The sequence below is a fragment of the Tinamus guttatus genome, unplaced genomic scaffold, assembly GCF_059628265.1.
Source record: "Tinamus guttatus ecotype Peru unplaced genomic scaffold, ASM5962826v1 Tinamus_guttatus_pri_ptg000517l, whole genome shotgun sequence".
NCBI classification, from domain to species: Eukaryota; Metazoa; Chordata; class Aves; order Tinamiformes; family Tinamidae; genus Tinamus; species Tinamus guttatus.
In genome coordinates, this window is record NW_028289051.1 from 606,115 (window position 1) to 622,412 (window position 16,298).

Here is a 16,298-nt window from a genome sequence, read left to right on the forward strand (position 1 = left end):
TCTTGCAGGTTACTACACTTTTTTTTTTTTTTTTTTTTTACTTTTTACTTTTTTTTTTTTTTTTTTTTTTGCTCAAGTAACACATAGTACTCTACATATCCCAAACCACGCAGGCAAACCTCAATACATCTCAACCTCTTAACAAGACTGAAGCACTACACTGCGAGGAGGGAGAAAGGAGTTAACACTTTCAAATACAGATGTGTTACCTTTCAGTGCAGGCATGTAATCTTTTGTCTTTTTTAAGATTTGTTGATAGGTAGATATAGCCTCTTTGTATTTGCCCTGGATCTGTTTGATTGCTGCAGTTTTGTAAACGCTGTACACGAGCTCTGGGTCCAGCTCACCGGCCTTTGTGAAGGATTTCAGAGCTGTCATATAGCTACCTCTGCTCAGGTAGGCCTCCCCTAGAGATTCCCAGCAGTTAGCATCCTTTGGATCAGCTCTGACAGCTGCCTGCAAACTGAAGACGTCAAGATATAAAATCATTTAAATATAATGCACTACTATTTACAATAATTAAAAGAATAATTGTTCTTCGCATCAGGTATTCTCAGGCCACAGAAATAGACACGTACAACTATAGAGAGCTTTTAAAAAAGATCCAGTACCATTTTCATCTTCATAGCGCACACTATGAAAGTCTAGACTCTGTACCTAATTTTGGTTCATTCTTCAGTGCTATACTGTGCTTGTCTATGCTAAAGCTGTCACCAGGCTTGTTAGCACTGAACACTGTCATCATGAAGAAACTACATTGTGCTAATTCTGGAACTAGAGACAAACCCAGCTTGCTCATTTCCTATTGTTTGGTAAGACCAGATTATAATTAGTTAATTTATTTTCAAAACCTGCTAAGATCAAAAACTATTTTACTAGCATTTATAGGAAATTCTTTAAACTACTACTTCTCTTACTCAACCACGGCTTGTGATGGCTGACCAGTTCTCAGGTAGTAGAGTCCACGACGAAGCCAGGCCCATTTTGCTGTCCCAGTACTTGCTTTTTCTGTTACCTCATTCAAGATTGACAAAGCAGTGTCCTAACAAAGCACCCAAAAAACACCAGGTTATATTTCTAATCCACTAAATCATTACCCTGTCTAATCCGTTAGTTACTATAATGAAAAAATGTTAGAGGCTTTTTTTAAAGCTGGCAGGCTGAGTGGCAGAGTAAAGGAGGAAATGATCACATCTAAAAATGTCTTTAACAAGTAGACAGTAGCTTCTTGCAAAGTTTGTAGAGAGAATTTTTAACTAGAGAAGGGTACAAGCCCTTGCAGCAAGTCAGATAATCTGACTCTCTAGATGCTCCAGCAGTCTGTCAAAGTATAGGTCTTTTTTTTTTTTCCCCCCTTTGTATCATCATAAAGCCAACAATCCTTTTTATACAGGGTATATAAAATATTAAGAAATTTTGAAAAGTTCTCATGACTTTTTAGGTTCTTCCTCCTCAAAGGAGGAATGGAAGGAGAAAAGAAGTGGCACAAGACACACATGAAAAGAAAAGGTACTGTCTCTACAAGTTCTCTGCTGAAAAGTCCTTCCATCTAAGTAGCACTTTAAATTGCTACAGTGTTATACTTTACTGCTCCACCCTTCTCCCCACAGAGCTATAACTCAAAATTGAGGCATAAAATTGAAGTAGTCCAGCTACAAAAACAATGGGAAACACCAGGTTTCTGATTCTGTTCTGAAATACAGGAGAAGCCTGAATTGATTCTTCTGAAAAACAGACTAACAGAAACCCAAAACATCAGTAATCCAAAACTATGTACAATACCATGTCTTCGAGTTCCACACTCAAGTCTACAGCTGCAGATCCCGATTCTTCATCGGTTCCATCTAGTTCAAAAGCCTTTTTATAGCAGCCACGAGCTCTACTTTTGTCTCCAGCAACATCTCTGTAGTAGTTACCTAAACAGCAAAAGACACTTCCCAAGTAGCTGTCCAATTTTGCAGCCTATAAGGAATAATAGGAACATAATTCAACAGTGCATTTTGAAGGACTACAAATAGAAATCCAGTGATAATTACATGTACAGTCCCTGCTTATCAAGTTATTAAAGCAAAGTTTAAATATTCTATGTGTTACAGGAGAAGTTCAAATATTTCTAAGAAGGAGATTTAAATGACTGCAGAAAATGCCACACTTCACAACACCAAGCATTATTAACAAAGTACATGAAGTACTGTGTGTCGGTAACAAGCAGTTCCTTACTATATAACACTACACAGTATCTTTTAAGATCTTTTTCCCCCTCCCCACCCCAAAAGGGTGATCAACTTGGCAGATCAGCTTATACCACAGAAACCCTCAACTGTCAAGCAGTAGAACAACTTCGACAAAAATGAAAAGGCTCACATAAAACGGTTTGGAATTAAAGTGCTTTTCACTTCAAATACACTGTTCAGAGCTGTTTTTACAGAAATGGAAACAGTAGGTGATGGGATGTCAAAAAAGCTATGACCAAGTTGTGAAGGAAATTTGCAGTCTCTACATTTACGCTTTGTGTACTTGTCAGTTGCCAATAATGATGTCAAACTACATTTTTTCTGTTGATATTCTTATCTACGTGCAGAGAAAAAGTCACACTGAAATACCCAAAAGATAAACATATGAATCAATATATTTTTTCAGACTTATTTCCTTGGATAAACTTTGAAACTTTTAACACCATTCCCTTTCCCTTCTCCTTTCCCTTTCTCACTTGGTATTTTGGATTCCCCTTTTTAAGATGCTTTCAAAGTTCTAGGCTGGACACCTACAGGCCTTGACTCTACACTCCTAGAGAAAACAGATCAAGAGAACGGCCACTACATTTGAGTACCTCAAAAGCTAAGTCAATGAGGCGAAAGGAAGAAAGAAGCAGGAAGACTCTTTGCATAGCTGAACTTCCCAGTTTACAGAATCCAGAGGACTGATTAAGCAGACCGAGCAAGTGGCCTCTCACTCCAGGCAGTGAATTTTCTACATCAGCTTCTGATACAGGAAAATGTTAATTCTGCATGAATAGCTGAAGAAGCTTTTACCTTCAAGAAGTGTGTCAGGGTTTTTCCCTTGTCTTTTTTTGTCTCATCATTCATGAACCAGTACGTGAGACCCAGGTACTGATGATACTCTGCAATTTCATCCTTTCTTTCAATAGCATTTTGAAAACTGAATAGAAGAAACAAATGCCAGATCAGATAAACTAACATAAACTGAACCACACCATATTCTATTTTCCACCACATATCCCCATTACAGAATCAAATACAGTACCTTCTTTCTGCCTCTTTATAGTTCTTTTGGGAATAGTGGATGAAACCCTCAAGAGCATGGGCCTCAGCCAGATCAGGGTGGGACAACAGCAGCTCGTGTGAAATCTGCAAAAGGATATTATTCTTCCCTGGTTATTTCCATATGAAATTTGAACGTTCTACGATGCTTATATTCTACAACACTATACAAACCTTTGAAGCTTCTTCCATTAAGCCTTTGTTTAGATAAGCCTGGCCTCTGAAAGCTAAGAGCACTGGATCACTGCCCACATCCACAATCTAGAAAACCAAAACGGACACAATCAAATTATTCTCTTTCCAGATTAAGGACTCAAAGGTATTCAAAGCATACATATTGCATGACAGTAACGACAGGAGGAAAAAAAAAAAAAGAAAAAAGAAAAAAGAAAATCACCATTTAAATTTAAAGAGCAGACTGCCGAGAAGGTTTTTTGCTGGAAAATAAGTAGCAGAGCACAGAGAGCAAGGACAAAGCTGCAGAAGTCTAAACAGTAAGTGCATACACTAACTCATGCAGCGTAACAGAGGGGAACACGGAGCAAGAGAAGCAGCCTCTGCTAAACCTTTCCCAGCAAATCTTCAAGCAGTTCGCTCTTCCTTTTCAAAAAGTACACAGAGGACAGGAATAGCATTATAACGATATTTCAAAAATAAACACAAGCCACACAGCTAGCAAGTACCCAGGAACATTTGAGCAAGACAGGACAAAATCAAAAATGACAGCTTCAAAAAAAAAATTATAGCACCGCCTGAAAGAGGGGAAAAAAATAAAAAAAGACTGCTTTCTCTGCAGTAAGGAGTAAGGAAGGCAAGGTAAGTAATGGTAAGGAGCAGTCCAAGTATTACAGAAAGCAGAAAGGAGGGGTAAGAAATGCAGTTTGGGTTTTTAGTGCACAAAGCCAAGAGTATGTTTTTGTAAAACAATGTTTACATCAATGAAAATACCTGTTCAAGTGCATTAATGGCCTCTTCTGCAGCATCAGCATTAGCTATTTTAATCAGAGCCTCTGCTTTCAACTGAAGAATAAGGTTTTTCTGCTCAAGACCAGAACTCCCAAGAGGTCCAAGAGTTTTGAGAGCTGTTGGCAAGACAAAGTTTCATCAAGTAAAAATGAAAAAGGAACAATAAAGAGGATCACTGTTCCCAATACTTTAAAATTTTTGATTTAAAAAATTGTAAGTCTAAGGGAGCACCAGTTAGAGTTGATTCTTTATTTGGTCTTTCCACCTTATTTTTAAAAAAACTGCTTTGTAAGTTTTCTACACATGTAATTTCAAAACTTCCATCAAATTTATAAAGGTGTTCTCATACATATAAGAGAAGCTGGATGTTTTCTAGGCACTGCAGTACTATAAGTGGAACGCTACATTTCTCAGATCTAAACTCTGAAGAAAAAGCAGAATAAATAAAAAGGATTTGTTTCAGAAATAAATCCTTCTACATTTCAAGCTTAATTGAAAAAACTTAGTATTAACATCAAGGATTTAACTTTGTACTTGCAACTAAATCATGGGTTACTTCTACAAAGTGTCATCTTGCTCATTTTGGAGAACAATGACATTTCAGTTGAGCTTCAGCATTCTCCAAAGGCAAGTACTTGCTGAAAAACCCCAGTTAACACTATTTTCACAAAAAAAAAAAAAAAAAAAAAAAAAAAAAACCTTTTGTCTAACCTGGTACACTCAATCTATCCTATTAATCCACCTCTAAATATATATGTCTAGAAACAGTGCGAGACCCAGGCAAGCATATAGAAATACTTCCTCCAAATTCTCTTACATTCCACCAACTTGCAAATTAGTGAGTGCCTAAAGCAGTATTATTATTTACCCACTTAAAAATTCTTGTCTGATTTTTCTGTTGTGAATTTCTCCCCTCACTCTTTGGAACTCAAACTTACAGCATTCACCGCATCTTTTAGCAAGGTACCCCCTAGCTTAACTACACTTTGCTTTAAGAGACAAATTTAATTGTGTTTGTTCTGAGCCTGTCAGCTTCCAGAGCTGCTTGATACTATTCCTTGCATAGGAAAAGAAAACCTTTGACCTCTACTTATTCTATTCTACTTATTTCTTACACCATTTGTAATTCCACAGATTTAAACTTCTTCTCTAGGTGGGGTGGGGGCAGGAAAAAAGCACTTGCTGGGCTACTTAGTTCCTCTGATATTAAGCACTTCCCATATCTTTGATCTTTGATCATCCTGTTACCCTTCTGTCGACCTTTGCTATTACTTCTGGCATTACTCCTCAGTCTGTGAGATAGTGTGGGTTGGTATCAAGACTGCACACACAATACACCAAATAGGAAAATTTCTCAATGCTTTGTTCTTTCATGTTCTGTTTCACTAACCACCCCTTCCCTTATAATTCCTAACACTTGACTTGCTTTAAAAGCTCCTGCTAAGTGTGCAGGGGGAAAAAAAAAAAAGTCGTATTATTTCCAAACAAAATGACCTCTCTGTCTATTGCAGATGCTAGTAGAGCTTTATGAGAGCATTCCTTCCAAAACCCACATGACTTTGCATTTATGGCTCTGGAATTTCATCAGCTATTTTAAAAGCTAGTCATCTACTCCAATAACCTTCTTTTACAATTTTGTTAGTCAGCTCCAATTGCATCACCAGCAGACCTGGTGACCTTATTATCCCAGGTTCATAACTGACTGGAAAAGATAAACACCACAGGTTCCAGTGAAGATGGTATGGAGATCTTTCTGGATCTTTCTTTTAACTTATTAAAAGAGAAAAAACAAATGAACACCCCCCCCACCCCCATAACAGTGCTAGAACTCCACTTTTTCTTGTAAAACTTACCAACTACATCTCAGAAATCAGAAGCAGACTGTATCACATGCCCCTTATCCACCTGCTAAAAACTCCCTCAAGGAGTTCTAAAAAGCGACTTCAGTTTATAAAAGCTACTCCTCAAAAACATTTTTACATTAATTTCCAAATTTTACCCTTTTAGTTTTTACTAATTTATCCATTAAATACATTAGATTCTAGTTTATAGTTTCCCAGACCTCTCCTAGAACCTGTTAAAAAGGTAAGGCTGCATTAAGTAGCTTCCATTTCTTTGGGTACCAAGACAATTTAAGCAAAAAAAAAAAAAAAAAACCATAAAATAGTTAGCACTCCAGCATCTTTATGTTCCTTTATGATTCCTATGTGAATATTTCACACTCATCCAACTCTTGTTCTTCCTCCCATTTCTTTTATAGCAACTTCCACCAATGCTTCAATAGCGGACAAGATAATCCTCTCTAGTAAGCAATTCACTTTTTGAATGCATCCCCCTTGTTTTAAATGGTTTTCCATGACTGTTAAGCCAGGCCTGCCTACCTTACTTCTTCAAGCTTTTCTTGAGAAGCTTTTCACTCTATTTGTCCTTATCAGCAAAGAGTACACTTTGGCCAACCTTTTGTTTATAACCATCAAGTAATCACAGTTCTTTTCCAATTAGATGAGCATCACTAGCTCGGAACGACTGCCTTCATTGCCAACTAGCATGGGGGAAAAGTTACTATCAAGGTAAAGTTTGTTAAGATGTTGCACTGTGCAACATCCTCTCACCTTTTTTTAAAAAAAGATTAATTTGACTAGAATCTTATTTGGTAAGACTAACTATGAAGTCTCTTAGTCTAACTATGATGTCTAAGTCTTTGACCAAAAATTTCTGATACCTATACCTGTGGTCCCAGGCAGCTATCAGCTGTTTGGCCCAGTTTTTTAGTTTTGATTATGTCAAGTGGTGTACCGCTGTATTTGCTCTTTCAATTACCTTGATTGCAGGACAGGACAGCTTCTTTGTGCCTGTGCATTTTTATCTGTGCCTGTGCCAGATAATACCATCCTGAGGGACACTGGTTAGTCTTCTGTAAACCTAAGAGAAGACAAAGCTGTTCAGGGCTGCAAAGATGCTGTGGATGTTGTATTACGATCAAAAACATTATCAGTAGATAAACAGAATAAGACCCACAGTTAATAATTTTTGAGTCTTAGTTTAAAACTGCTCTCAACTTACACACCCTCCAAAATAAGGTAAAAGGAAGAAAAGTATAAGCTTTTGCTACGCTTAGTTTCGAGGAACCTAAGGAAGTTCAACAGAAAGAGTCCTTCACCTAAGGAGAAATAATCTCATGCACCAGCACAGGCTAGCCTTGACCTGATGGAAGCAGCTCTGCAGTGAAGGCCCTGTGGCTTCCCAAGAACAACACGTTGACTGGATGAATTCTCCTTTCCTTGATGCAATTGTTATTGCCATTTTTACTGCTTCATCTATATAGTTTCCAGTAACAGTCTAATTAAGCAACTTTAAGGATGAAAATACCACAGAGCTCACTGTAATAGCAGATAGCAACAACGGACTTTGGAGAAGTTATACCTAAAGCTACATTTAACAATCATCTAAATCGTAAACCAGTCAAGGAGCTGAGTATTCCTTTACAAACTAGAGGGTCTTTTTGCAACTCCCAGCAGAACCGACAAGGTATTTTAAGTATAAAAATCCCTCAAATTATCCCTCCCAAAAATCCCTCCCTTGACCCATTGCTGGTCAAGCAGGAGAATCTATATTTCATATTATATACTTACCTTCAGTAAGGCTCTTAACAGCCTCTTCATATTTCCTTTCCTGGAGGCATTTTATACCTGAACCAATAATGCCTGGACCACTACTTGAGTCCATCTCCAAAAGTCTAGAAAAATAGTGCAGGGCCTCTTCAGTGAAAGTACCTAGTTTCAGGAAGAGAAACATTTTGGAGAGCTGAAGATTTAAAACAAAAGTCTCCAACAAATACTTCATCTACAAGAATAGATGCCCTTAAAAATAACATCTCTCTTTTCAGCTCAAGGTAACAAGCTTTTAAAATCTATTGCTTTTGTTTCCAAAAGCACTACATGCATAGCAGGGAAAAAAAAAAGTGGTAGTAACCTAAATACTCCTTGACTCCAAAAGCTAATGGACAGTCCAAAATCTAAGTTTTATCCATCACGTTAAATTACTACACACATACTTCCTTAATACACGATCCTTAAGCTTTTTACCTTAGTCAAATGCCCTAAGCCACTCTGCCGCAAACAAACCAAAATAATTTCATTCCAGAATAGGTGTTACCTATCTACCAAATCACTGTGATGAGCTTGTTGAACAGTTTTACTGTCAAACCACTAGTTCAACATTTTGGCTTAACTGTAACTGATTCCAGTATTTTACGCTAGCATTCAACTTTGGTTCTATTAGTCCTTGTTCAGAGCAACTGCAATGATTTGCAGCAACAGTTTAACTGCTGTTAAAACAAACTCATTTGATGGTCCTTTTTGACTTCACACATTACCAGCATTGCATTTAACTAAATATATACATTTAGTTAGAGTCACCATCATGTTAGAGCCAGTTTCATTAGAAATCTAAAGAAATAGCAAAACACTTATCAGACAGAATACAGCACAAAAAATAAACAACATGCTGGCATGGGGCCCTGACAGACAAAAATTTGACACTTTCTGAAAGTGGTCATAACGGTAACTATAAAAAAGTGCTATTTTAAGCACCAAAATATCTAAAACCATCCTACTTACCTGACTGAATAAAGTGCAAGCAAAGTACTTCTAAAGCATAACTCACAGTAGGATATAAAGCCATCATATCATCACAGGTCTTCTTCAATCTAATTATTTCATGAGGAAACTTGAAAGGGGAAAAAAATGTATGTAAATTATCAGATGTGGAATGTTATGCCTACATACTGAAGAAAACAGCATAAAAAAACCTTACTTTTGATAAACACTGAATAAAGTCTTTGTAGAGATTTTGGTGCTCTTCACTGGGAACACTGTCAGAAGAGTTCACTGCATGTTCAAATGCAGTCAAAAGCTGAAATAAGAAAAAATTAGGAATGCAGCAAGCAATAAATCTAAGCATGTATCCTTCACAGTGAAGTGCATATTTCAACTTGTTACCTAGATTTAGTCATGAAGTTTATACACAGTGTAAACAGAGAAATCTACAAAAGAATCAAGTTTTATGCTGAAGTAGTACTCAAACCCACACCCCAAGTACATTAGTCTGCCAGTACTGAATGAAATCATGTATTACAGTATAGCAGGAAATAGCACAAGGAAAGCAGAAATCTGTAGGAAGCTAGATTCTTCCTTGTCCCTAACTCTACATCCAAAAGAGGATTCGGTACCAAAATACCTAAGTATTGCCTAGGCTTTGCTGTCAGCCTTCTACCCATCGCCACGAAGAAATCTAGTCTTATTTCTTGACCTCCCTACATACATGGAAAACTATAAGCTCCATAGAATGGGAGCAATAAAGCTAGTACACTGAGAAGCTGCCCATGCTTTGTTAGAAGTGAGATGCTGAATAGATAGTTGTCTTCAATCAGGTTCATGTGTTAGAAAAGTCAATTAGTAGATGAAACCCATTCCTGAACATTTATATATATTTTTTTCTAAAAACCCTTTTCTTTTTTTCCTTTTTAAAACCAAAGAAAAAGAGCAGTGCTGCAAGCAGCACCTCTTTTCTGTAACAACCCTTAACTTAGAGCACTTGCCACCTCTGATGGTACAAGATCCAGATCAAATTTCTTCTGCCTAAAATTAATTTGATTTATATCTTCTACATGTCTAAGGCATGGCTACAAAATAAGCTGGGGAAGAGAAACCTCCACCTTTTTTGCTGAAGCAAGTTTGTTTTGGGGGGAAAGCGGGAGGAATTATTAGTTAGTTCTGACATTCTCTTAAAGTGGGATCTCACAATCCAGAGAAGATTATTTAAACCCAAAGGCTGCCTGTCTAGGCTAAGTACTTTTAACTGTTCAATCCTTTTGAGGCTCTTGCAGAAAGTTTCCCATAGGGCTGGAAGAAATAGAAAAAACACTGCAAAACTACCTTCTCAGTGTATGTGTGCAATAGAGGTTATTGCTTTGAAGAACACCGACATTCTAGACTGACAGAGTTTATGAGATAGGAGTTGGCTCAGCCATGATGTTTCTGGTAACATGCAGAAGCAGAGTAATGTGTCACTGTGTTACAGTGTTAACCTGGGTTTCTACACAATTTTAGCTGGCAGTTAATGAAGGAGCCCTGGAACAATCATTTTCATTTAGGTGCTTTATTTCACACAAGATTTTTTTTCAGGGATCTTAGCCCTTAATACTTCTGTTTCCAAACATCTCAGATGCAAGAAGACAAAAAAAAAAGTCTACATTTTCTTGAATAGTTCAATATGACTGAATGTTAATAACAGACACAGTCACACAGTCATAGGGAGCAGGGGTGTTGGACTAGAGGTCCCTTCCAACCGCAACCATTCTGTGTGGGATAAGACCTGCATGATTTTTAAGGCTTCATATAAAGTACAGTCACATTCTGTATGTACATATCTAGACATGTAGGAGTGATAAATATTACCAACTGCTCAGTCTCATTATCCTGATTTTGCGTACTGTCTGCTAGTAACTGGATCATCTTCTTCCAAAGTTGATGAAGCTCTGCATTATCTGCACCTCCCTCCTTCTTTACTTGTATAAATTTGTGCCATGTTCGAGCCACCTGTCAAAAGGATACAAATGAATCACCCTGCAACTTGTTCAAAAAGATCAGAGGTCTGATACGAGCTTTTCAATTAACTGTCAGCTCTAAGCAACGAGCATAAGCTTTACAGATTAAGAGATCAAGCAGTAAACAGTACGTAGCAAAGAGGACTAACACTACCTAGGTTCATTATTTTGAATAGTCAACAGATAACATAAATTAAATACTACTATATAACTAATATATTTCAACTTCTGCACTTACATTTGCATAATATACAATTGCAAAGACACTCTTGCATCATTTCTTGAAATATTTAAATGCAAATAGAGCAATCATAGTTCATACACGGAAAACGAAAATAATCTAGATAATGTGACCTGCTTCTTGAAGAACCAGAAAGCTTAGCACCAGAGTAAGGTCAATAAAAGGGTGTTTTCTATAAAAAGCTGAGAAATAGTTACAGAGATTGTAGAACGGGAAGCTAACACTGGGTGGTAATGCAAGACAAGTACATGAATATTTTAAATTTGCCTAGATAGAGTATCCTTCAGTAATAACATCTTGAAAGATGCTGTGGGTGCTGGTGAAGTCCTTCCTATGGTATCTATCATATACACAGGTGGAAAATATGTTGTAAACAGCAATAGATGAATGAACTAGTAGACCCTTACCACAATAAAGGGGAAGGAGCTTACTGCCATCCTAGAATAGGCATCAGGGTGACATTTTGAGTAACCATCAGATTTACTCTCTTTCTGATTAGAACATTATAGGTTTGGAAACACTGCAAGTGGTCTTCAAGCAACAATAAAAAAATACAGAAAGCAAAAAGCATCCCCACCCTCACCAAAAATAAATAAATAAAAGATAGTCCTGTAAACGCTGGAGAGGATAAAAGGAAAAAAGAAAGAAAAAAGCCTTGTCAGCTCCACTGCACTAAAAACAGAGACAGAGAAACAGCAGCAACATGTGCTGAAATTTCAGTGTGGAAACACCCACAGGACTCAGAAATAAAAAGCAGAACTCTGAAGCCTAACTTGCAGATTAGTGTATACAAATGGAGCCTGGCTTCGCATGATGAATTACTGATACAGACTAGTGTTTTTGCAAGTGGTGGTCAAAATATGCCCCTGGAGCCAAAATGTAGATTTTGCTGTTAATACAACACTCGGATAAAAATTTTCCTTTTCCACTGCTGGAGGAAAGGTGGGAGCGGGAAGATGCAAGAGCATACACTGCCTTGTAAGAAACCAAACTTGTGTGAGGAAAGAAAGGGAAAGGGCATAACCGCAAGAATAGGTTTCCCATATTACTCCAGGCCTACCAGGCCAAGCTAGTGGTGAGCCTGAAGAGCCACTTACCAGGTCCACACAGAGACAAGCTCACAAGCTTACTTCTAGCACTAGCCACACTAACATGGACTTTGGGAGTGCTAGTTTGGGCTGAGGCTCTGCGGCCAGCTTGGCAGCTCCTTCTCAACTGTGTATAGATTGCCTGTAGCTAAGCCAGAGAGATTCCTGGGTGAAGGGCAATTTTTACCACAAATATCCTTCTGATCAGTAAAGAGAAAGTAAATGAGTTACCTACCTCTAAATATTTCTTTTCTTGGTGATACAGCTCCACAAGCTTGTTACATACATCACACCATTTCTGCTTGTCACCACTGGAAAGGAGGAAGAAGATCCCACACAAATAAGCTGTTTAGGTTTTCCGGTAAATAGTGAAATATGTTTCAAATTTTATTAAATAAGTTCCTAATAAGGAATCCAAGCAATTCTTTATAATAAATACCAGAGATTACCGTAAAATAATTGCTTGTTGCTACTTTAACTGAATAGAAATGACTTTAAGGTACTGCATTGCTGTGAGCAATTGTCAATCTACAGGAAAACAACAACCAACAAACTCCAGCCAGCTATGGGCTCCAGTGACAGCTGATGAGTTAGCTGTATTTATCCATATGAACTAGGTGATTTATGTTCGATATTTCTAAAGCTAGAGAAAAATAAGCCTACTTAATGATAATAACAGAGACTATATACTATCTAACTACAGTGAGTGCTTCAAAGAAGTGATTTTAGACAGTGGATATCAGCTAACATAAGAATTTTCTGAGTTCCTAACATAAAATACATTTTTTACAAAGGCTCTATTAAGGGGGACGGGAGTAACTGCTTTTTCTCCAACTTTACACTACAGAAAATTGAGTAGCCAACTCTTACCCTTTGAAAGGACAGTTAAAAACAAAGCAAAAATAACAACACTACCTGACAGATTAGCATATGCATCAGCTATGGCATTTGCTAGACTTTTTTTAAAAAAAATCTAGAAATTTTAGTTTTAATTGCTTATTTAATATTTTTTACCTTTCATAGAGATCCAAGAGCTTTTGGTAAACATCTGCTAAGTCTCCCTTGACATCCGTTTGGTTGGATTTCTCATATAGGTTTGCTAACCCCTTTAAAATGAAAGACATTAGATTTTTCAAAAATAAGTAACATTTGATGCTTGCAATTCTAAGTGAAATTTATGCTGTAAGTTCTGCCTCTGAGCAGAATTTGTGGCTGCTTTCTGTACTAACTTCTGAACTAATTTATTTTAAATGAAAAGCTTGCCTCGCTTTCTTAACTGATACTGACAACCATGTGAAACTTGTAATTATTATGTAACCTTCTTAGCATGCCACACAAAACATAGCAACAAAGCACACTAAGTCATAGGATAGACGCTTTTTACCTAAGTATTATACAGCCTCGCAGAGTAACAAAGAAAGAGAATCTGGTTGCTAAACAGCTCAAGAATTTGAAATAGAAGTCAGCCACTAAGTGTTGACCTTAAAAATGTTTATACTGAAAATACAAGAAACCTTACTACAATATTGGACTTTGGTGTCTGATCAAGAGATACTCAAGCTTCACAAGTCTCCAAATAACTATGTAATGTTCAGGACATCACACACACCCCACCTAATGTATGGTTATTCCAGATGTATATTATTGCTCTCTATCACAGTGACAGTCAATAACACAATTCATTCCATAGTCGGGCCTGGAAAAAATAAGCTATTAGACAAAACATTTTCTTCCCTATGGAAGAAGTATTTCTCAAGTCAAAGGCATGGCAGTTCAAATTGCCTCTAAGCATTGACAAACTTATCGTATGTGTTTCAATTATTGTGCACACTCTTCCACATGGGAAGCACACCTTACATCTACCGGGGCTGGACTGCCATATTGCACACACAGGCAGCCTTTGGATTAATTGTGGGCACACAGTTAATCAGAATTTTATCTACTGTGAAGCTTCACTACAATTGGAAAAACTTGAAAATCTTCACTCTATTCTGTTCCCACATTAAGCTCCACAGTAAAACACTTCATAGAAAAAATAAAGTGGATCAGAGCATAAACCTACCTGCCATGCCAGTAACTGGTTTGGTTCCAGTTCAGCAGCCTTCTTATAGGCTCCTTTGGCCTGATCAGGTTGCTCCAACTCAGCAGCTGCCAGGCCAATAAATACCCAAGCATTGTAGTTATTTTTCTCTTGCTTCAAGACAGCCTATAAATATGCAATGTTAAATAAAATTAATGAATAAAATGCACCTTACAGATTCACATATTGACTCTTCTTACTAAAGTTTAATGAGCTCTTCTACTTGGAAAGATCAGAAGTTAATACATTTTTAGCAAAAGACAAAAATTAATAACTTTAGCTTTCTTATGCCAGGAAAAGGTCATATTTCGATTGCTCTAGTAGTAATTGTATCTGTAACTCAGTAACTAAAGCATTCCTGTTGAACTGTTGATTAGAAATAGATTTTTATTGACATTTGCATTTACTTGCATGTGAAACAGGGGATATTAAGTATAAAGAAAAGACAAGAGGAACGGAGCTTACTTGCAGCCAAGTAACATGTGCAACTAGTTGAGATAAAACTATGTCAACGAGATGTAATTATGTCAATGTAATTATGCCAACCAGATGTCCCACACCTTCTGTATTACCATACAATTGTAGAGGCAAAGGAATAGCAAACACAATTAATAACCAAGTAATTAATTACCTTGCAGTGTTTTAAGGCTTCCTTATATTCTTTATTCCTTATTGCTTCTCTAGCACTCTTTAATGCTGCTTTTACTTCCTTATTTGACATTGTGGCTACTAAGTAGAAAGAACACATAAACAGTTCTTACTAGAAGAAACACTGCACTTGACACATCGTTTATATCCTATTGTAATTATATTCAAATAAAAGTACTCTAAGGCTTTGTGTTACAGCTATGGGTTGCACATCTGCACAAACACAGAAACAGAGCACAACAGACCAAAACATGACAAAACTATATGACCACTTCACTAGACATTGATGACAAGTAATAGGTCTCATATGCATTTTTTATGCTTAGATCCAGCATGGGGCTATTTCACTATTTCAAATAATTAAACAATTAATTAATTAAGGGGCACAGGGGGTGCTCTTCGTGCTGTGTGACCATGGTCTGCTACCACTTAACATTACAGGTTGGCCATGGCCATCCTGGCCTCACATGTTTGGGTCCTGCTTCCGACCACGGATGCACAGGAAGGGAGCGTTTAAGAATGCCCTAAGACATAGCTATAGCCACACTGTATTTTGATGCACGTGTACATATTTGTGTACATACCTGCTACATAGTCCAAAGAAAAGTTTAGAAATTATCTAAACACCACAGTCACAACCATTTAAACAGGACGAGGCTGAGACTGGCTGGTGCAGGGGCTGCTGAGACTGAACAAGTGACATGCTAGAGAACAAAGTCTTTTAAAGGCTGAAGAAAAACTACCAAGACTGGATCAAGCACCTAGCATAAAGTTAAATGGGCAGTGCCGATGCAAAACAATTCATTTTAAAGATTCCGTTACAAACTAAGGGAAACCAAAGGCCCGCGAAACTCACGCTGCTCGGCGGCTCCCCGCTCCGAGGGAGGCGGCTCCTCAAGCGCCGCGGGCGGCGCAGACCGCGGCCGCTCCCGGCTCCATTGGCACCTGCAGAGCACAGCGGGACCGAGCGCCTGTCACGCGCCGCCGCGGCCTGCGGCGGCTCCACGACGAGCCTGGTCCGCCGCGCCGGCAGCCGGCGGGACACGCGGCGGCCGCGCAGGCTCTCCCTCTGCTCTACCCGGCCCCGGCCCCGGCCCCGGCCCCGGCCCCTTCCCCTTCCCCTTCCCGCCGTGGCGGGGCGGACTCGCCGCCCACCCGGCCCGGCTCCCACCCCGCGCCTCACCTGCCGCCGCGCGCCGCAGGCCCCACTGCGCATGCGCACGTAACCCCTCCCCCTCGAACGTCCGGCTTCCCCTCGCTTTGCCACCGCGACCGCTCTTCGGGCATCGTGGGAGTTGTGGTTCGTTCCGGTCCCTGTCCGCCCGTGGCCGAGGCATGCTGGGAGTTGTAGTCCTCCAGCCCTCTACGCGGCGCCGCTACCCGAGGC

The 16,298-nt window shown here is 38.6% G+C and overlaps 1 protein-coding gene across 1 annotated transcript in view; it reads right to left on the reverse strand.

The window, feature by feature from the left end:
• SKIC3 (SKI3 subunit of superkiller complex) overlaps positions 1-14,986 on the reverse strand; it is a 43,945-nt gene extending 28,959 nt beyond the window's left edge. Inside the window, exons 1-16 of the mRNA XM_010213871.2 lie at positions 14,895-14,986; positions 14,246-14,389; positions 13,198-13,289; positions 12,419-12,494; positions 10,706-10,846; positions 9,063-9,161; positions 8,867-8,975; positions 7,880-8,020; positions 7,068-7,169; positions 4,230-4,363; positions 3,456-3,542; positions 3,265-3,368; positions 3,033-3,159; positions 1,783-1,962; positions 918-1,042; positions 210-463 (exon numbers count right to left, since the gene is read on the reverse strand). Coding sequence (XP_010212173.2) covers positions 210-463; positions 918-1,042; positions 1,783-1,962; positions 3,033-3,159; positions 3,265-3,368; positions 3,456-3,542; positions 4,230-4,363; positions 7,068-7,169; positions 7,880-8,020; positions 8,867-8,975; positions 9,063-9,161; positions 10,706-10,846; positions 12,419-12,494; positions 13,198-13,289; positions 14,246-14,389; positions 14,895-14,984 — 2,005 coding nt within the window. The 5' untranslated portion in view covers positions 14,985-14,986. The remainder of the gene's footprint in view (positions 1-209; positions 464-917; positions 1,043-1,782; positions 1,963-3,032; positions 3,160-3,264; positions 3,369-3,455; positions 3,543-4,229; positions 4,364-7,067; positions 7,170-7,879; positions 8,021-8,866; positions 8,976-9,062; positions 9,162-10,705; positions 10,847-12,418; positions 12,495-13,197; positions 13,290-14,245; positions 14,390-14,894) is intronic.
• Between the last annotated feature and the right edge of the window lie 1,312 nt (positions 14,987-16,298).